General features: G+C 38.9%; 1 protein-coding gene across 2 annotated transcripts in view; it reads left to right on the plus strand.

The window, feature by feature from the left end:
* LOC112148447 (nuclear receptor subfamily 6 group A member 1-A) overlaps positions 1-22,899 on the plus strand; it is a 131,080-nt gene that overhangs the window by 103,620 nt on the left and 4,561 nt on the right. For both annotated transcript variants that reach the window (XM_024275574.2, XM_024275575.2), the window contains 7 exons: positions 13,033-13,263; positions 14,937-14,992; positions 15,746-15,906; positions 17,197-17,427; positions 17,554-17,808; positions 19,965-20,086; positions 20,170-20,322. In XM_024275574.2, coding sequence (XP_024131342.1) covers positions 13,033-13,263; positions 14,937-14,992; positions 15,746-15,906; positions 17,197-17,427; positions 17,554-17,808; positions 19,965-20,086; positions 20,170-20,322 — 1,209 coding nt within the window. The remainder of the gene's footprint in view (positions 1-13,032; positions 13,264-14,936; positions 14,993-15,745; positions 15,907-17,196; positions 17,428-17,553; positions 17,809-19,964; positions 20,087-20,169; positions 20,323-22,899) is intronic.

Consider the following 22,899-nt stretch of genomic DNA (forward strand, 5'->3'; position numbering starts at 1 on the left):
GTTTTTTTAAACATTAAAGACTGAGAAAAGTGGGATACACTGTGGATAGTTTGACAGTCTGTTACTGCCGCCGCGTTCTCTGGCTGCAGCTCGATGCAGCGACGTGTCCAGCGGAGCTCACGCCATGAATATGCCGGCAGACAGACCGCTATGCTGGGGTTGGATCACGCTTAAACCTCCAGAACATTTAAAACGTCCCCCGGTGCGCTTGCTGTTCGGAACGTCGGGGGTCCGCAGCTCTCGGGACGCGGCGCCGGACGCGAGCCGGTGTAGGTAGCAGATGTGCTCGGCCTGTCAGATTGGCTCGGGGGCTTGCGACTAGTGATGACGTCACACAACTGTAACAAAGCACATCTGCTACCTACACCGGTACCACCAGACATGGTACTGGACACGAACCGGAGCCGGGTTAGGGTGCAGGAGCTCTCCAGGTGCTAGCGCCGGCCGGTTTTAGCTCGCAGCTGGTGGTTGGAGACCCACCGGTGATCTAGTGAGAGCAGCCGGTGAGTTTGAGGGCGGAACACCCGCGCGCGTGGTATGGAAAGGCATGTATGAGAAAATCCGCGATTAATGCGTCAAAAACATTGTCGGCGTCAAGCACATGTCAGATTAACGCGTTTTTAACGCGACAAATCTGACAGCCCTAGTTTATATAATTAAAAAACTTTGGAACTGTAAGTCTATTCAGCACCACCCCTTTATCATAACTCTACATCTCCTAGGTTCATTGGGATTACACAGCAGCATTTCTCACTCTGCCACCATAACTGTATTATACAACAGAAAGAAACATGGAACAGTCTATAACTTGCAAATATTCTTCATGAAAGTGGAGGCAAACAGTTTTCTTCTTCTTGTCATGTTTGAGTTTGAACACAAGCGAAAGTTGATGTTAAGAACTTTTTAACTGTAAAACTTAAACAGAAAATGACTGAATGTTTAGTAGAAAGTATGTGTGTATTTAATGTGTGGGATCACCTAACATTTCATTTTGCTAAACTGAGGGACAAATACAAGTATTTATGTTATTTTTGTCCTGCCACAGCCTTTATATGTGAAATATTATTGAAAAATATTGCAACTGTTAGTTCAGCTTTTTGAGAAAATTTTCCGCACTTAACCCTTGTGCTATCCTTAGCATGTTTACATTAAACGTAGGGTCAAGTGGACCCCGCAAGATAGCGTGCTGTACTTTTTTTTTTCTTTTTCTTTTTCAAGGATTTTTTTTATCTTCACGGGTGTCGGTGGCAGACATAAAATCCTGTCCACCTTTGTCATGGGATGGATCACACATCAATACATGGGTGGGGTCATCTGGCCCCCATAAGAGAGCACGAGAGTTGAACATACTACAAATAAGTTTTACATGCAAAATTAAAGATTTATGTGACTCTGGCAATCTGAACGCATTCTGTACAGGTGCCAGGGCACGCAGGAGGTTGATTGACAAGGTCAACATCCAAACAAGATATGGAACAGTGGGGTGTGGAAAAAAAAGAGTAAAATACTCTGGAAAAAAAATGAACAAAAATGGTTTTATTGCAAAAGGTGAACCGCAATATGGCGAGGGACGACTGAAAGGAATACAGGGGTTCAAAAATATGAATAATTATGCGGAAGTACTTCAGTTGGAAGGGAATTCCATAGTTTTGTATTGAATTGTATACATGGTTACACAGCTTTTTCGATTATGTTTTCAGCTATCAATACAAAATCATATTTAACTCATGATGGAAATTTTTTGCACTGTTCAAAGACCTGACCAAACCATCTTGTAGTTTTGTAGCAACTTTCGGCAAGTGGTGTGACTGTAACTCAGCAAGTTGAGCAAACTGTCAAGAAAACTGTCAAGGATGGTTTAATTCCCAAACCTTCAGCAACATTTTTGACATCCATGTATCTGTTTAAAAACACGATGATCCATGCACCTTTGAAAGCTATTACATTTTGAAGGCTCTTTATTTGCATGTTTAACGTTAAAAAAAAAAAAATCCATTCTGCAAACATAGCAGGTTAGACTTGAGACCAGCAACATCTGCTTTTATTTTGGTGAGAAGTGATATTGGTCAAAAATGTTGATATGCTTAATTTCCTTTAAAATTTGTTCTTTCATCTTAGTACAAAATTTTTAAAATATAAAATAATAAGTCTGTATATGTATAGCCTTTTTCCAATGTTTTCTTATTTACTTATGTAATTAATAAAGGGATGTTAATGTGAATTCAGAAATCTAAAACCTGGGTCGACAAAAATGTGTAATCAAATTAGAAATGTATAAAAAAGTTATATTCTTCAAATTCATTAATCAGTTTTCCTTTAAAGAATTTCTTGTTTTTTTTAAGCAAAAAGCCACATTTGTTAGTTTCATAATTATATTATTAAAAGTTCCACCTTTGTTCAGATTAAATCACTAGATATGTTTTAACAGTGTTTTTAATGGTGAAACATAATTAGTTTTAGCAAAGAAGTGTGTAAAAAATTTCAATTGAAGCCTAATCTGAGTAAATGGTAAACTTGCAAATTTAAAGTCCTGACAGCAAGTGTTTCTGTTGTTTAGTATTAACCCAAACACCGACCTAGAAGGGCATTTCAAAAGGAAAAAGATTGAGTTTTTGTTTGTTTTCTAATGAGAATGTTTCTCCCTGTGCAAGCCTCTGGGAAATCCAAGATCTCGGAAAAACAACAGAACAACAGACACTTTAAAAGAAAATCAAATAATTGTGAGGAATCCTTTAATGAGATGTGAATCAAAATGATCAAAAGTTCTGAAGATCTTAAAGCTTTCTCACATGAGCTAGTTTTACTAGTTAATAGTTAATTGATAGCTTCAGTATTTTTACTTGATATTTCACAGACATAGACTGCTTAAAGTCTCAGTCCGATCATCTTTTGATCTGTTGTAAAAGCATTCTCGTGGTCTTTTATTTATGTTTATGCAGTTTTTAGTAACCTGTATTATTTTCTAGCACATAGTTTCTGCAGAACGGCAGGAGTTCATTAGAAATTGGTCTTTAAGTTGCGAGTGGAACTGTTGGTGCGGAGTAAGCTACATTTTAAATCATCCATCTGTTTACGTGCGCTCCCGCTAGCTTACCGCTCCTCGTGTTGCAAACACAACATTCCCACCAAGTGTAGCACCTACGTCACTGATGCAAACCTTTTCATCATGCATTTTCATTTTTTCCTGACTCCCGACAATTTGAAAACATAAATACTCACAAATTCAATTTTAAGAATAATTTACTTTACATGTGGAAAAAAAACACAATTGTCATTGGAGTGGGTGTTTCAAGAAATAAATTAAACGACAATAGGGGAAAACCTGCATCTGTTTATTAAATGTATTTTTTTATTTGTTACAAAAGTATTGAATTGGGACTCTGTATTAGCAGATACTCAAAATCAACCGACTCTGAATAGGATTGGGTCCAAAAAAATCTGACTGGGAAATCCCCATTCAAAGGCACTGTCATTTAACAAATGAAAACCTAATATTGTGTTGGTATTGTAACTGGTGCAGTTAGAATATTTTAGGAAATTTACTGTGGTTGGTAATGGTGACAGGATAATGACATGAAAGAAAGTGATGATTTGGAAGAAGGGACAGATCAACATGGGGTTTGTCAAAAAACAAAACGACAGGAGAAATTCTGTATTTAATCTGGAGTGGAAATACTAAAATTCATACTTCTTTTTTGGAGCACTAAACCAGCGTGTATTAAGATTTCCAGAGTAAAATAAAATGAGAGAAATATCATAAACTTTAAGTTAAAAAAAAAAAACACTGAAAAGTGAAAATCATATTCTGAACATCCTCAGTGAGCTCTATGAGCTGCTATTTCTCTGCCCAACAACCTGCTTACAAGTGTTCCCTCAGAGATGCTTGGGTGTACACACTGAGCCATTTTCAGATGGAGGGGTCACTAAAAATGCTTGACTTCAGTGACTGAAACACTTCTTCACTGAAAATGAGAACAACATCTCTAAAATAAAAGCAAAAAATGATCCTTCCATCTTCTGGCTCCAAATGGTTTCTGTTTCTCCCACTTCTGACAAAAGTAACTCTGTATCTTTTAACCCTTGTGCTACCTTATGGGGTCCAGATGACCCAAGCCTTACATTAACGTGTTATCTATCCCATGACAAATGTGGATGAAGGTGGGCAGGATTTCATGTCTGTCACAGATAACAGTGAAAATCAAAAATCATTGGGAAAAAAAATTCTTGTCAACATATACCCAGGATAGCACAAGAGTTAAACGTGTTTGGATTTACATAAATAACTACAAGAAAGCTTTACCTACGAGACTTAAAAAAACATTTAAAACCAAAAATTGTTCTAATACTAATCATTGAACAACAGTAATGGCTCCATTGCAGTTTTAATATCTTGACGAGGCTCTAAAGTAATTAAAGGTTAAGACATTTAGAAATAATCTAAATTTGGTTGTGACTCAAATTGCTTTCACACATAGTCTTTAAATGGCATTTTTGAATGGCCAAATAAACAGTTAAGACTTCATCAGTCACTAACATGTCAGCTTAAGAAAACGTATCTTAGTGAACATTTTTTTTTCTTCAAATTAGAATTCTTAACACCAATTTCCCAGATTTATTTTTTTTTCTTTACAGAGAATCTGCCAATGGAGTGAGAGTTTTTGACTTATTTCTAATGCTCTCTTGCTGTTTTGTTTTAATATTTCTGGATAATCATTTAAAGAAAAACTGAGCGATGAATACTTGTTTTTTGTTTTAAGAAAATCATTTGTGAAATTTGAGTTATAGCTTAAAAAAAATTCTGTACCTCCCAGCTCTTCAGTGCCCATTGATGTCATTGGTCTTAATTGTGATTTAACAATGATTTATTGATTTCTTAACTTCCTCTTGTAACATAACATGTTACATATGTTTGTGTTTCATAACCTGACACATTCAAAGTGCTGTTTCCAGTTATGAAACTGATAAAAACGGTGAAGGTCTGTAATTCATGGCATGTGATGGGTTTTATCTTTGCCTTATAGTGTATTTACTACAATTCATGAACTAAATTTGAGCTCAGCTGCTGAGTCAAACCACAAATTATGTATTGTCACTTTTATATGGTCTCGTATGGGCTTATTTTATAAAGCTGTATTTCCTCCATTATTGATGTTAATGATATATCTCTCAGTAATGTTCTTAATGATTAGACAAGCTACTCTTTCATTACTTTTAGATGTTATCTTAGTCATCCATTCATGTTTTGAGAGTCAATCTAGAGCTTCATCTACACAACTGCATTTTTGGATTAAACGTAATGTTTTACATCAACATCTGCCATCCTCATTCTGTTAAGTACCTGGTTACCAGATAAATCAGTTTACAGATTTACTTGAATAAGGATAACCAGCTATCTGCATTGCTCCTCCCACACATGCAACATTTTGAAATATTATCACACTTTGTCCTTCTGTGATAACAAGTTCAACGCTGAGTTTCTGCATTTTCTTTACTGATTGTGGAATCAGGTTTCGAGTTTATGTGACATTTAAGAAACCAGGACTAAACTGTCGACCGAACGAACATGTAAACTCAAACACCATCGTCTGTTTCTTATCATGCCATAAGAATTTGCCACTACAATGATGTAAGCAAAACCTTTTAAACGTACTTACCATCTTGTAGTTTTGTAAGCAACTTCCGGCTGCTGTGACTATAACTCAGCAAGTTGAGCAAACTGTCAAGAAAACTGTCAAGGGTGGTTTAATTCCCAGGCTTAGCAGTCAGCGTGTCCTGGGACAAGACCCAACCCCATGAAAATAATGTTTTTGGTGGTTTTAACATGTTCTCTTGGCATTTTTTCTGATGATTGGGGACACATAGAAAGAAGATGACGCTGAAAATGTCATTTCTGAGTATTTTTATTTTTCAATGTGATGATTCAAAAAAGACATTTGAAAAAGAGTATCTATGTTATGCAGAAAATACATTAGGTGGGTCCCGAGCTTACAGGTCCACTGTATTCTGATGTATCCACTTGTAGATCCATGAATGCCTTTGTTTTCCTCGTCTGACCTGGAATCTGGCTTAAAACTGTACGACCGGAAAGCTCCAATATTTCTTTTTTGTTGTTTTGTTTTACTTGTAATTTTAAGTTGGGGTGTAAGGAGCTCTAAACTAGCAAAAGAGCGTGTTAACAGAGATTTCTCAGATATGGGTGACGGGAAGAGAGGGTTGGGTTGCTCCGCGCTAAAGGTTTTGAACACAACTCAAGAGGCAAATATCTAATGATCAAGTGTTACTCTGCAGAAACTATGTCCTAGAAAATGATAGGTTATTTTTGTGTGGCTAAAAACACCATCATCATAATTGGAAGACTACTGGGAAGGCTTTTATAACAGATCAAAACATGATTGGAGTCTGTTTTTAACTCTGCTTTACCCTAGATTGGGAAAAACTATCATTCAGTGGGAAAAAACTACTAGCGTCTTTTTCTTATTTGAAATTTTAAATTAGCATTATAATTTTATTTATTTTTCAAAAGTTGAACACCGTCATTTTGCTTGGCATATGCTTCCAATGCGACTCACCTTCTTAAAGGCTTGTAAAATCGCTATGATTAGCAAATAATATTTGTCATTAATTATAATGCAAGTTATGTGTCAGGGTATTAATGAGGAAAGAGAAATAAAAAAAAAAAAAACATTCTTTTGTCTGTATCTTTAGAACTCAATCATAAAAATGAAGCAGTAATGGCAGTTTAGGATTTTTAGACACCCTTAGACTGACAGGCACCAGTGTGGAGGCAGCTTGTCTGTGGAGACATGTCTTTTACACGTCACTACTCCCCTCAGACTGCCTCGGAGTCAGCATCAAATATGCAGCGGGAAAAGCACCTTAGAAGGGAAATCTAGATGTGAATATCGTGAATATTTAATTATCTGCAGGAGGAGGAGTCATGGGACGTGACACAATGAGATCAAGTGTGTGGAGGTGTGAATCGGTCTGTTTATATGGTGGCCATGCACTTGAAAGACAGGGGTGATAGATTTAACAAATAAGCTTGAGTGGGGCCAGCTAATAGTTATTGTGCTCGTAGCTCAGTGAAGGAAGTCACATGGGGTGGCCACTGAGGATATAAGGCTTGTGCTCTCTAAATGGGAGCATGGGCAGACAAATGGCTGCCCGAGACGACCAGGACACATGCATTTATTTGATGTGCCATGTGTTTAATGATGTCAGGTTAATATACTCAGTTTAAAGTAAAGCCAGTGTCTTTTTTTAAAGAGAAGGAAGTGATCCTTTTTCTTTATGAAGTTAAAGTTTGTTTTGCTGACTTTTAGAAAGTCTTGGTTTTATTCTGAGATGTCTTTTTTTTTATAAAAAATAATACTTAATATAACAGTTTTGAGCTTGTTCTTAAATATGTTTAGTTTTCAAAAGCTTTATGTTTTAGAAAAGGCAAAACTGCTTTTTTATGAGCTTTTGATTAATCAAACCATGCAGCTTAACCCTAACCCACCAAAATCAGCTCAGGGTTTATGGTCTTCTCCAAACACAAATGGAAATGTGACCAACCCTGTAGCTTTGAGAAGACTCCCTGATCCTCCTCTGCTCTTTTAAAGAAAGCCAGCTTGTAAAGTGAAATGGATTGTGCAAAGTCCAAGTAACAGTGGAATTCGTATGTGAAAACACTACATTTAATCAAGCTATAGTGGTAAAGTTAAGGGGTGCATGGTGGTGTAGTGGTTAACACTCTCGTCTTACAGTGAGAAGGCTCTGGTTCAAACCCCAGCTAGGTTCTTCTGTGTGGAGTTGTTTTCTTCATGCATGTGTGGGTTTTCTCCAGCTTTTCTATCACAGTCCAAATGTGTTTCATAGGTTGATTGGTGAGTCAGAATAATCCCTTAAGGTGTGATTGTGTGTAAGTGGTCATTTGTCTCTATGTGGCCCTGCAATGGACTGGCAAACTGTCGAGTGTGTACCCTGCCTTTGATTTTCAGGTGCTAGGTCCAACATCTCTGTGTAGTTTAAAAATATGACATTAGCAGCACCAGAAAAACATCCTCACATCCACAGACGTGATGACAGATAATGAGGCTGTGTGTATGCTTTTGTCTCCTGTACATATCCACTTAATTTTCCTGCAAAGTCAATCCAGAGGTCAAAGGGTTGCTGCTACATTAAAATCATCCCCATCTTGGCATGTTGACAGGATTCAGTGTGGTATTTATGTACTCCACTGAAAATATTACACATCCTGCAGGTCCATTCTCTAAATGTCTCCATTCCATTTGTTCTACCCCAGGTCTTGTCGCTTGTTTCTTTTTCATTCATTGTTTTATTGAAAGAATAAATGCACTGTTTTAATCAAATTGACAAAAGTTCTCCAAGTCGGATATCTCCACAGTTTTTGAATATATGTATAATATTTTTGCTGTTGTGTAGTTTTTTGTATGAATATTTTAAACAATTAAACAAATTGTATACTTGGTATATCTTCTTTAATCATACAGTCATATTACTTGGGAAAATCCTGTCATTGATTGATATACCTGTGATACACTAAAGCCTTGTTTCGACTGAGCGGTCCGGTAAGGAGTATTACAGTACGGACCAGTTAGTTCTGGCGAGTGTTTCCACCCAGTTACACTTCACTTGCACTGAGTAGTTTGTTTTCACGGCGCATGCGTTGAGTAGACCGCTACTGTGTCATTGCACTCAAAATACTGAACCACTCAGTGGAAACGAGGCTATAGGCCTCTCTTACAACCTGTACGTTTGAATATATGGACCAATCATTCTTTTTGTTTAGGCTGTACAACACTGAAGTCTATCCTTAAAAACTGTAGATGAAAGGTTCATCCAAGACATGACAATCTGAAGAAAAGAGCTACTCACTTATACTATAAACTATGTAGTGAAGCAAATATTTTCCAAGTTGCTTAGTTCTAATGGGTTAGCTTATAAAACAAACCCTGACATTTGGGTTTGTAAATGGCTCCTGAAGAACGTCTGTTGTTCTGTTCCTGCAGTTGTCCCATCCATTTGCAAAGATAGGTTCCGCATACGTTTCTCGTGTTACGCCGCCGGACTGCTTTTAGTGGTCAAGCTAAAAACAAACAAAAAAAAAGCAAAAAAAAAGCCGGTGGTTGGGGATCACTGCTCTAAGTGACTTGAAAGAAGCGTATTAGCTTAGGCATCGTGTTATTAACACAGTAGTCCTTAACCCATGGTTTGAGTTAAAGTACACAAGTTAAACTAAGTTAAAATAATAAATTGAGAACTCTTACAGTCTGGAGTTTCACAAGTTTCACTCGTACCTGTCTGGCTGGACTCAGATCATCCAACTCCTTCTTCCATTACTTCAGGTGTACCTCAGAGCTGTGTCCTTGGGCCTCACTTCTTCATTGTTCAAATCCTTTCTTTTGGTTATATTTTTCTACAAACTTCTACAAATTCTACATTTGGTTCAAGTGTTTTGCTGATGACTTCCAGTTCGACCTAACAAACCCAATTCCGCCCTCCTTTATTCTGTCATTAAATTCTGTTTCACATGTAAGTAAAAACTAAGCAAAATTGAGCCCACTTAATAACCAACAGTTTCTCATAGAACATCAATAGAAATAGAACAGGAAGCTGTTCCTGGTGGAAGTTTCACTCAGAACAACTTACCCTTCTCAGGTTATAGTTCTTAATCACAAAAGTTAATTTCTAATCCCAGGGTGGGCTCACTCTGGGATGCCCCTTTGTCTGTACAGTATTGCTGCCCATGCAGTCTCCTGCAGGCAGCAAACCTAATCTCACACCATTTTAATGGTAATCTGTCTTCAGGCTTTAGGGAACCTATTCAGTGTTCATTATCCGTGAGAGGCTTTATGCTGTATGACTACCCCCACCCTCCAGCTACCACCCCTCCACCTCCATCTAATTACCTTTATTTATTGCATGAAACCTTTAGCCCCCACTGGAAGCTGAGCTCTTCGCTCTGTCACATCCCTCTAGTGAGCTACACCAAGAAATTGTGCTCATCCTTAAAACCACAATCCTGCTGACTTCACTATATACAGTTATGCTACTGTGGTCATTTTGCTGTCTTAACATTGCACTTCACAATAAAGGTGGAATAGCATGGTCAACCATTTTGTGAAGCCACAGTATCAGGTGTCCTTAAATCGCGTCCCATGAGAAAAACGGCATCATTAGTTTGTTTGTGTGTTGGGTGTCTAATGTGTTTCATACACGCAAGGTGTTAGAAGTCCATTCTTAAATGTTTATTTATGACAAGTTCACACAACAGTTTGATTTGCTACCACCATGTCCAACAGATGCTGTTGTTAATTAGGAGATCCTGCATTCGCCCATTATATACACCTGCATCTTCCTGTTCCGGATCACAACACCTGACACCTGTCAAATGATGAGAAGGCAAGGTCATCCAAAAACACTGTTTTTAAGGTTAGCGTTAGGGAAATACTGCTTTTATTTACACTTTGCATGAATGACATCTTTGATAATAGCAAACAGGCAACAGTAAATAATCTCTAATGTGCACAACTTTGCATGAAAACAAAAAGTGGGGAGTTTTTATATCAGGATTGGAAGCAGCACATTAAAGACGGCACATCATAAACACAGAACCCACATGGGTCAGTTTCAGGAAACCTGTTCTACTTTCACTGTTGTCCTTTCAAGCACAGAGTCTCTACTGAGGTGAATTCACTTGTATTAGTGTCTTAAATGACATGTTTCAGACAGGACCTTGGGTATGAAAAAGGCCAAAAAAGGGATAATACATAGAAATTTGGGGGAAAAAATGGTTTGTGAATGAATAAAATATTTAATTGCACCAGTGAAACAGGTGGTGGACAAAAAAGAATCATAGTTAATTATTTTATTTTAAGTAATTAATCAAAAATCTAGATTTGATGTAGGTTTTCTATCAAGTTTTTCTACTTAATTGCCTCTAGGGGATGGTTGGTGCCAGTGTTTGGCAGCGGAGCCACTACCAGTATGAAAATGTGTGTGACTGTAAAACCCTTTGTAGCTTCAAGGAAGGTAGACAAGCACTAAACAAGTATACTCTGTTTACCATTTACTTTCAGCAAATAAACAAAATAAAACAGAAAAGTTGATCAGTTTTCTGTGTTACTTTTACTTAAAGTAAATATTAAGTTTGTGATACATTTGATTACTAGATAAACTGTATGTCTGAATACTGGACATTGTTTTTCTGGATAATTGCATGTAAGCAGAAATCAACCTAAAATGATAAAAAGTAAAGGTTTAGTTACAACTGCCCTTAAAGGGTGGATATAGGGTGTCTGCGGATGAAAAACAGACAAACCTTAACAAAATTTTAAGATTATAGAGTGCAAAGTAGGGGTGTATTAGTAGGTGAGATGCAGGCACGCAGTACAGATATTTTTTCATGTGTGTGCTCCCTACTAGTCATTGCAGTATCGTGATACAATCAATTTTGTGAGCAATGTATTGCATTTGTATCCTAAGGTACCCAGTAATTCACAGCCCTATTAGACAAATCTCTAGGAGTGAAGCGAGTTTCCAATCAGCAAAGTAATGCATTTCTTTTGTATTTTACTGGAAATTGAAACAATTATACAAAGTGTTTTATGTAAAGCCATGAACCTTTTTGGCTTTTACTCTAGCCAACAAATGTTGCCTTCACATGAAAATGCAGCATCTAATTCTGAAGTGTTCAACTAAAGTGCTCATAGCTTGAACCCAAAGTCAAAGAAGAGAAAGTGGTCAAAAGTTCTGTTGTAAAACTGTGAAGGTCAAAGGACTAGACACCTGCTTTATTTACCACCAAGACTTGCTTCCTCCTCTTTCTATTTTCCTTCCTGGTCAATACTCTCTTTAGGATATGGTTCCTCCTTATAAGCAGTTCGAGAAATCTTGGGTATTTTTTATCTACTGCATTTTAAGAGCCTCCTCACTGCTACTTTTCACTCTTCTCTTCTTTGTTTCTTTATTTGGGAATCCTCCATTTGAAGTCTCCTCTTCAATAAGTCCCACTCATGCACAGGTTTCTTGCATCTGATGGAAAGATGAAACCCTTTTTTTTTTTTTTGCTCAAGGCCGACAGGCCTCTTGAAACAGTTTGTGAACCAGTCTACCTGGATCTAGTTCATATGACTATCACAACTCATTGTTTTGGTGTTGAGGAACAGGATGAAGCTCAGTATATTACACATCATAGTATGTGGGCAATATTAAGTCCCCACCTCCTAAACTTCTTGATTATGTGCTGTGTTGCCTAGAGCTGGATGGGAGATTATTAAAGGATTGTCAGCCTCCTCAGATTACTAATCCAGTTTGATTTATAACACTTTTGCAAGACAATCCTATGTAGGCATCAGACAATCTTGACCTCCTGATTTTAGTTCTCCTAAATATTTGTGTTTAAGTCATAGTATTGAAGTATAGAGACAAAAGGCAAATGTGTGCGTTCTACTCTAACCAACAAAGCTGGAAAAAGTCAGTAAAGTTTAGAAAATATTACTGCAGTTAGTCAGCATCGTCAAATAAGTGGAAAAACTGTTTTTTCACACTTGTTTCTTTTTCATTCATTTTACGTTTATCAAGCAAAAAATATAGAAAATGTTGCTGCTGAGTCAGTCATCTTTACTACAGATCCAGCACTATGATTCCTGCAGATAGTTTGGCTCACTTGAGTTCTTATTGGCTCCAAAGTAACCCAGTCCAAATGGATTATTTCCCAAATTTTTCCTCAATCAATCAAGTTGATTCCATTCATCAGTGAAAGCACCTTTAAAAGTTTTATCATTGCTTACAACATCTTCTTCTGACTAGCATTTCTGCTTAAACCCTTTATTGCTCAAACTTTGTCTATACTCCAATGTGTTTCTAATATACAGGAACCTTTGAGGATTATCAAGGACTCTATCCATTATAGCATTTATAGCATTCTGTCAACTCATGCACACACACTTTGCATTTTTTTTGGTGTAATTTTTATTTTAAATAACCTGTTGTCCCACATCTGCTTCTTTCTCCTCCCTTGTGCAGATGATGCAGCTGACCAACGGACTTGCCTTATCTGTGGAGACCGAGCCACAGGCCTGCACTATGGCATCATCTCCTGCGAAGGCTGCAAAGGCTTTTTCAAGCGCAGCATCTGCAACAAGCGCGTGTACCGCTGCAACCGGGACAAGAACTGTGAGATGTCACGCAAGCAGCGCAACCGCTGCCAGTACTGCCGCCTGCTCAAGTGTCTGCAGATGGGGATGAACCGGAAAGGTAAAGAAAAGGGGGATTTCGTTCTACAGTGTCATCTTTATTCAGTCATAATTAGACAATTCTAGCACTCTAATAAAGCTCAGTTATTATTAACTATCTGCCAATTATTCAGTCAATAGTGTCTTTGCTACATTTTCCGTTCATTGTTATATATTCACCCACTAAACTAAAATACGCTTAAAGGTTGAAGAATATTTTTGAATTTACTAACCTCAAAACTTGAAGTAGAAGCTCGTCTCACCCCTAGAATTTCAGTCACAATAAATTTGATATTAAAGAGCTATTCCTTAGGAATTATGGGTAATCCACCTGTTAGTAATTGTTGTAAGAGTCCTACACTGGCCTGCTTTAAACATCTTAACCAGGATTCATAGATACTTCACTTCAATGCAGGTTATTACTCTGTGGGTCACACTATGTTGCTGAGCCAACCACTAATACTAATTCAAATTTAGTTGGTAACATTTTACTTGTGCCAAAGACCTTAAGAAATAGGGGTGTAGGGAAAAATTGATTTGTAATTATATCTCAATATTTCATTAGGCAATGCTTTTATTGATTTAAAAGGCTGACAAGACGATTTTGACTTATTTGTGAGTGTCTTTCAGCGTCTTTTGTATTCCACCTAAAGCCCGGACTGCTAGTTGGCAGCACAACACACTGAGACTCTTTGAGCAGCTCTACACCACACCAGAACAACAAGATCTCGCGAGAACTAGCTGGTGTTAAATGTTTAGCCTCATTGGTCCATTCAGCCTCACTGTTTTTGTTCTTATACTACTTAGTATGACTTTGTTTGTTTCTAAGTTATACTCTTTTAAAAAAAAAAAGTGAAAAATTACTTTGGTACAGTCTTGAGATGTATCGCAATTCATATCGCAAGACGTGTATCGTGATATGTATTGTATCGACAGACTCTTGCCAATACACACGCCTATTAAGAAAGACTGGATTGATCACATGATCTGTTACCCACAGAAATCTTACGTCACACTCAGACTCTCACACTGGAGCTTTAGCACCAGTGTTTGTTCTTTTGACTACTGTAACTCTTCAAATGACCAGTGCATCAATATGAAAAGGTGCTTTTCTCTGCATCAGAATCAGCTGATTCATGTTGATGGCATAACCAATTTATGGTATGTCAAAGACTGTGTGCTGCCAGCAACTGCTTTAGGTCCTTCTACCAAAGTGACCTTAGAAGCAAGTCTCATACAATATGTGTGATTCAATCAATATACAAGTTGATAAATGTTTTTTTAGGAATTTTGAGGTGTCTACAGGCCTTTCTTTCACTAGTAATAGGCACTATAGTGCTAAAATACCTAGATAAATAATTGTATATGGGAGAAAAATAAATGAATAGAAAAAATTAAAGCTACTTAATGTTTATAAGCGACAAAAGTGTCACTCAAACTGAAGGTATTTGAGGGGCTTTATCCACATTTGGTCTCTTCATTAATGGGTTCATGCTGCCATCTACTGGAAAAAGGTGCAACTGACCCCTCATATGATGACTGTTTAACTTCATAGTCCTAAAACTGTAGGGCAAAATTAACAATTCCTTTAAATGCAGTGCCCCCTCTGACCTCCCAACCAATTTCAGCCACTAGGGAGAGCTGTGAATCTTCCTTTTTTCTGTTTCAAACATTTTTCTTCTCTTTCTCATATAGCAATCAGAGAAGACGGCATGCCGGGAGGAAGGAACAAAAGCATCGGGCCTGTGCAGGTAAAGGCTGTGTTCGTGATTTAACAGCCTCCAGAACCGCTCATATGAAGCAGCTGCATTCAAAGCCTCTCTCCTGAATAACACTTTGAGTGCTCCATTGCCACTCATCAGGTGTAGGAATACTCAGGAACTTATGCGAATGAGCCCTGACCTTGTTATGTCATTAAGTAGATGCAGATTTTTCCCATTGAGCTCCAGTTTAATTGGCGTAAACACATACAAGTCCAGAAATTGTTTGACAAGAAGACGAAGAGCGCCATGCTATTCTTTAGGACAGGGACATGCTAGATTCTTCCCTGATCAATTCAGCGAAACTCACAAGTGTCAGCTTCCATTTACAGACTGCTTTATTAGCAAAGCCCTGGCAGAAAGAAAAGCTCTCTCTCATAAATATGGAATGAATTGCCTGTTTCCGCTTGTGCGCTGAATTGATAGAAATAAAAGTGAATTGACCCCAGTCACAGATACACAAGGCACTACATTTTCTTGGATGGTAGAACCTTTTGAAATCGTTTTCGTTTGTGTTTTTTGATGGCACTGACCTACAAGGAGTGTTATTTTTGGTGTGCGCTCCACTCGCACACACACCAACCAATACCTCCCACCTGTCTTTGTCTAGCTCCCCGCTCCATTGTACGGCGGTGTCCTTGCTCCTCCACAGTGGAGTGAAAAGTAGTCCATAAATGTTAATCAATTGAGCTGAGACAAATTGTGGTTGCATGAGAGTGTTCATTAAGCCTGTGTATGATTTAGATAACAGAGGAGGAGATAGAGCGGATCATGTCAGGGCAGGAGTTCAAGGAGGACGTCCCGGAGCACACTTGGGGCAACAACGGGGACAGTGACCACAGCTCTCCCAGCAATGGAGCCTCAGAGGGAAACCAACCATCACCTGCCTCCACTCTGTCATCCAAGTGAGTTGTTCATCTCAGCTCTTAGAGCCGCGCGGGGCCATCACTCGCACCATCACAGAGATAATGATCCAACCCTGACATTCTAACTCCTCATTCCCATCCTACCAGATTTTAGTTGAGGTATTCAGCAGCTAAAGAATGTCTGGATATGCAGGTTTGGTGATGATAGCAAACACAAAGAACTTGCTGCACTATCTACTTTTTTTCCTCTTCGTTTTGACATGGAGTCAAGTGCATTGTCTATCTGCACTCATCAAGGACAAATATTGTCTAGGTACTGGCATGACGGCATTTATTTTAGTCTCATTTTGTGTAAACATGAGCTTTATCTTAGCAGCTATTCTGCCTGATAGCTGTTCAGAGGAATACTCGTTCTATCGAAATAATCTATGTAGAGAAGAGCAACTTGAGTTTAATAAGGAGATACAAGTTTCAAAGGTTGCAGAAACGGGGAAAAAATGCAAAGAGTAACGCCTTAGCTACGTGCACCTGTACAGGTGCTGTGGGCTTTTGGGTTGGGGACATAAGCGGCTGCATCTTAGGGGAGCGGAGGTGTGTCTTGCAGTTTCCCTGTGGCTTGTCCGGTCACCTTAACCCTCGTGCTCTCTTATGGGGTCCAGATGGCCCCACCCTTATATTGATGTGTAATCCCTCCCATGATACAAAGGTGGACAGGATTTTATTTCTGCCACGGACACCAGTGAAGATATAAAAATCGGTGAAAAAAAAAGGTTCACCGTGCTGTCTTGTGGGGTCCAGATGACCCCACTTTTAATGTAGACATGCCTAGGATAGCACAAGGGTAACCCCATAAGAATCCATAGTGACATCAGTGTTACAGAATAACTTCAGGGAAGTGTTATGTGCTCCACGGGGTCTATGGTAAATCCTACTTAATTTCCCTTTTAGGAAAAAACTGATCTGAGTTCTCATGGGTTAGGGGACGTCATAAAAGGATACCCGTGCGGTCCACATTCCAGTACCGAGCCAGTACTGGTTTGTGGCCCAGAGGTTGAGGAGCTTTGATTTAATTGGATATCAAAAAATGATGCGTTGGGGACACTCAAAACTGCAATTATTCGTGATCAGTTTTTAACCTGTTGACACTGAAGTTTTGAAAAGGACGCTATTCCTATATCTAACCTGAGTCCTTGGTTGGTCAATCTTCAACTAGTTTAACTTTGTTTCTTGAACATGCGTTTTGAACACAAAATTCATTCAATGTATATTGCAACATGTCTGAATTGGAATGCATCTCGACTCCAGACCTGCTATCTGTTTTGCCTCCAGTCGCTCTGCAGAGATGAACGGCTACACAGCAGCTCTGAGGGACCAGTACATCAACACTTCTATGTCCACACACTACCACCTCCTGCCTCACCTGTTCAGCTATGCTGCCCAGTCCGGCCTGCTAACCCCACAGCCCCGCAGCCTTTACCCACAGTCCCACCCTCTGGTGCTGCAGCTGGTCGCCGCAGAGGACTTGGCCCCCCTCACCACCCCCATGCTGATAGAGGACGGGTCAGTATAAACATTCGATGCATACACAGTCAAAAGACTGAAGCTGTTCAGTTTTTTGACACCAAAGTGTAGTTCAGCCTCACTGTGGCCTTTGAGCCTTCACTACTAACACAGCATCTCCTGCAGGTACAAGGTGACACAGGTGGAGCTGTTCGCCCTGCTGTGTCGCCTGGCAGATGAGCTGCTCTTCCGCCAGATCTCTTGGATCAAGAAGCTGCCATTCTTCTGCGAGCTCTCCATAGAGGACTACACCTGCCTGCTCAGCTCCACCTGGCAGGAGCTCATCCTGCTGTCCTGCCTCACCATCTACAGCGCCCAGATCTTTGGAGACCTGGCTGACGTCACGGCCAAGTACACCCCATCTGATGACGAGCTCCAGGGGTAAGTGGGAAACAACATCAGCGTGTTTGGTTGGAGAAACTTTTGATTTTCTACATTGATGAAATTTGAATAAGCTTTTATTTTTCAAGTAGTCATAATTTCTTCAAAAAAATCTTACCTTTATTTAGTTTGCTGACCTTAAATTGGACATTTTCTCAACTTAAAGGAAACTACATTATGAGCTTTGATAAAAAAAAATATATGCATATACCATGTTTTTGGAGTATTTTTTGTTTGCATTTTTTCTGCATACTTTTATACTCTTTTGCGACTTTTACACGATTTAAAGCAGAGGTCTCAAACTCAATTTACCTTGGGCCCACTGAAGGTGTGGTCTGGCTGAGCCTGGGCCGTATGGGGTTCCATTTGTGCCAGTGTGTCTATGTCTACGGAACAAGTTTATTGAATATTTGTTCATGTCTATTTACTACCACGCAATATTTTCTGCATGTCCTGTGAAACGACAGGAGCTAATGACGCTAGCAAGCGTTGGTAAGGACTTTTCTGGCGATCAGATCCAACGACAATAACAAATGAAAAGTTTTAAACATAAAGCTGAAACATCACAAAGTAAATAAAAAGCTATCATCAGAGAAGCGTGGACACGCAGAAGATATTGTGTAGTAGTACACAGACATGAACAAATGTTCAATAAACTTGTTCAGTGGACATAGATGATGTAAAAGTGCCATTCATACAAAACTAGAGGTCTTTATCAACTTTAAACTTTCATATTAAAGTGGGGGCCACAAATGGCCCACTTTGAGACCCTTAATTTAAAGAAAAAACAGTAACAACCACCAGAGTGCACTGTAGGTGAATGTCTCAATATTTGCTACTGATATTTACGCAGAAGAATGTGTTAACAGCACTAACCTGTGCAAATATTCCATCTGTTATTGTTTTCCTGTCCAACATCCAGATTTGTCTAAGATGAAATGTTTTTTTCTTTTTTATGTATTTTGGCAAATAATGTGCAACTTTCTTCTTTATTATGTTTTTTTCAAACTATAACTTGTGACCTATAGAGTAGATCTAGCTCATTCATTGACCCTTTTGCAGGTTAAAAAAAGGTCACCCATTAGTAATGTTGTTTTATAAATGTGAATTTGTTCCACTGAAACCACACTGGTAGCTGAGAGTGAAATATCTTTTATTGCTGGACACTGGCAGCTGATGTTCATGTTGCAGCGTCTTGTTCTTGGTAGCACACCGTTACTGTCTACCTCACTTTGCATCATGTAATGATTCACATGAAATGACAACTGGACCGAGTGTTTTGTTGTGCTGTAGCTACAGAAGTATCCCAAACTGTCATTAGATGAAGTATTTTGGCTGGTTGGTGCATCACTCACTAATGTCATCTGTTGAAATGATCCAACCAGTCCTGATATACACGAGGAAACATGGCTAGCCTGTTGGATTAGAGCCATTTCATTATTTCACTTTGAATTAGTCATTGGGAGTTGAGTGGTCTACACCGCAACACATCCAGTAAAACGAGCCGCCTTATCTCTGCCTTTGATTTTTCTGTCCCTCACAACAGCCGTGGTGTTTTTCTTGGTTAAGATCCAGTGAAGTAGTCCGTGAACAGGAGGCCTCCTCAGGACAGAGCTGTGGCTAGCACTGTCTGCCTCATGAAATACGCGCCGGTCCAGCCCGAGCAGGAAAGAGATGCGTGGGGAGCCGGTCCTGTGTAAATCAGACCTGAATTATCTGACCTCATGACACATGCTGCGCTAATATACGGTGGTGCTAAGCCACTCCGGATCATTTGCTTTTAGTTTAGGGGTTTGGGGAGTGGGTTTTTGATTTAAGGTGACAGCTCGTTTGTAGAAGAGATTGGATGTGTGAGAACCAGCAATGCAGGGAAGTGGAGCTTGATGAGTGAAATTCATCTTTATGAATCCTTAACTCCTTCATGAAGCTACGGCATCAGGACCATGTTTTTTTAATCTCTTTGGGTTTATCTGACATATTTCCTCCCTCATTTTTGCCTTCAAAGCCTGTTATCTAAATAAAAAAGAGGTACGGAGGGGTTTAGCTGTTTGTTTTAAATAGTTTCATTTTACTCTTGTTTCCAATAAAACCAACTTGATTCAACTCTGTCTTGTTTCCTTTTCCTGCAACCTGATGAGTTTGTTTTTGCCCATCAGCTTCAGTGAGGACGGCATGGAAGTGATGGAGAGGCTGATTTATCTCTATCGTAAGTTTAATCAGCTGAAGATCAGCAATGAGGAGTACGCCTGCATGAAAGCCATCAACTTCCTGAATCAAGGTGACAAAAAGTTGTACCACTGTGCTACATAGTGGAAGCATGTCTGCACAGCCTTGCTGACTGACCAACTCCTCTTCCTGCAGATATAAGAGGACTGTCCAACGTCTCTCAGCTCGAGCAGCTGAACAAGCGCTACTGGTACGTGTGTCAGGACTACATCGAGTACAAATACCCACACCAGCCCAAACGCTTTCCTGAGATAATGATGTGTCTGCCAGAGATCCGCTACATCGCAGGTAAGGCCTCCATGTCCACTGAAGACTGTAGCTTTACTGTTGATTTATGTTTCTACTGAGGCTGGCAAATAAATCAATTTTTACTGCTTTTATTTTACTGCACTTTAAATTCAGGTCTACAAAGCCCCTGAAGGGACATAGAAGTAAAACAAAATTAAGTTAAAAAAAGACGGGAAAAAAAATCTGGAAATTATTATCTGGTCATCACCGGATTCTACCTGGTGAGCACAAAATACTAACCACTTTAAGGTTAGCACCAAATACAACCTGGTGAGCACAAGATACTATCTACTATCTGGTGAGCATCAGTTACTATCTGGTGAGCACCAGATACTAGCTGGTGAGCAACAGTTCCTATTTGTTTTTTCTAAAAAAAAAAAAAAAAAGAAAAATGTTCTGGTTACTATCTGGTGCGCATCAGACAGTAACACGATTTTTTTTTTTCCTCCTAATAGGGAAGTTAAAACAAATTTTTATCAAATGTATTCTGTCATTTAACTTTTCCTTAAGGAGGTAAACTGAAGTAAAGCAACATTGTTAAAAATTGGGAAGTTAATTTGTTAGGAAAAAGTTGAAGATTGTAATTTTGGGCCATATCACTCAACCCTTGTTTTAACTTGAAACCAACAACACGTGACACAAAGGTGACCCCCAATTCACTCTTTCTTCACACCTGGAATATCCTTCTCTAAAAACAGAACCCTCAATTCAAAAGCTTTGCATGGCAGTTCAGTATTTTTTCCAACTGCAATTTTTCCATCTTATAAACGGCTAAATATCAACACTGTCCACTTATTCTCTTAGGTAATATACAAGAGTACTTAAGAAAACAAAGCATAAAATGACAGCCAACAAGAAGAAACATGTTACATTGGCATTATCTTGGAGCAAATGTTTAAGTTTGTTGTATTTTTTTTTTCAATTTGAACCACAGGGAATACAATTTTTCTCTTTATATAACGAAAATTTTAACCAGAAGTTTTTGTTTATTACACCTAAAAAAATGCAGCACGGGGAGGGTTGTTTCGATCCATTTTATTAATAAATACTCAGTAAAAAGATATAAAATGTACAGCAGACACAGGGCTCCATTACTCACCATAAGCACTGTGGTGTTTAAGGTTAAAGCTTTAGTCACAGCTACCATTACAGGTTGGATACAGGCTGTCTGTGGGCAAGAACCCGCACAAAATGTTAGGGTCGTAGATCGCTCCGTGAGCCTGTTCAGCGAAAATGTTCATGCACGACTTCAGGCATCTATGGGCATGCTGCGGGTTACAGATGAGTAAAAACTTAAAACAACATGTAAGGGTGAAGTATGTGAGATGCAGGTGTGTCATACAGGCTTTTCATTTGTTTTCAGCTCACCCAAATCCTGTACAACATGCAAGGGCCTCATTAGTGCTTTTCATGTTAAAAGTGTGCCTACCTTTTGCCTGTTTCATGCTCCTTGCGTGCAGCCTGATTGTTAGAAATGAGGAGGTTAGACGGTGCACCTGCACACATGTGTGCAACATTTGCACGCAGTCCGTAAGGAGATAGTAAGTGCATCTTCCCAATGATTAGGTCACCGTATGACAGCATCACCTGTACATCATAACTGTGTCGAACTGACGTCCTTACAAATACTTCACAATATCTTTCCAACACACATGGCCATCCTACACTCCATTTTCATGACATCCTTTGACGTGGCCTTATAACCCTCAAGACACACCTGCGCTTTCCTTAAGATGCAGGTAAAGCCACTCGTCTTTACAACCTTCAACAGGCCCGGACAACCCAAAAACCTGCAGCACCCCTATAGGTTAACCCCTGTATGGATGCATGTGACTAAAGCATAAAGCAGCACTGATTGTGCATCAGTATATACTTCTCTCCTGGAAAGTGGATCTTTTTCCACATATTTTACTTTAAATATGCTAACGTTTGCATTAAAGACTGTGTATGAATGTCGCTGCATCAGTTCCAAAACATTTATGTAGAACAACCTTCAGAAACAAAGCCCTTGAAAGTGTTGCTTTTAGTAGGTCAACTATGAAGTTGTCTTTGCCTCAGTGTCCTAAAAGCAGATGTCAAGTTATCTGTTTGACAGCTGGAGCTCAGCTAGACTGAGCTTACCAGACCATGATCCTCACCACAATAACAAACCTGCAGCTCTTTGGTTGAAATAGGTTGAGTTTGAACTGTCCATTCAAATTCAATGAGTTCTCTTCTCTAAATTAATTAAAGATATAATGTGTGAAGCTTTGCGTTCTTGTTTATATAGATTTGTTTATCTAAAATGAAACCTCAGTAAAGTCAACATTTTTATCATACTTTAACAGGGGCGGAGCTAGAACATTTTATATGGGGCAAATGACAACAGCAAATGAAAGGATCAAAAATATGTATTTCTAACAATTTTATTGTTTTTATTTAGTCTAAAAAAATATCGCCTCTGTTATTTTTTGCAATACTTAAAGAATGATGTATTGATAATTTCCTAATCTTTGTCCATACTGACACTAATATTGACTCAAAAATTGGGGAGGCAAGTGTGGGGCAGACGTTATCCCCCTGTAGCTCCACCCCTGG

Source organism: Oryzias melastigma, linkage group LG9, assembly GCF_002922805.2.
Source record: "Oryzias melastigma strain HK-1 linkage group LG9, ASM292280v2, whole genome shotgun sequence".
NCBI lineage: Eukaryota > Metazoa > Chordata > Actinopteri > Beloniformes > Adrianichthyidae > Oryzias > Oryzias melastigma.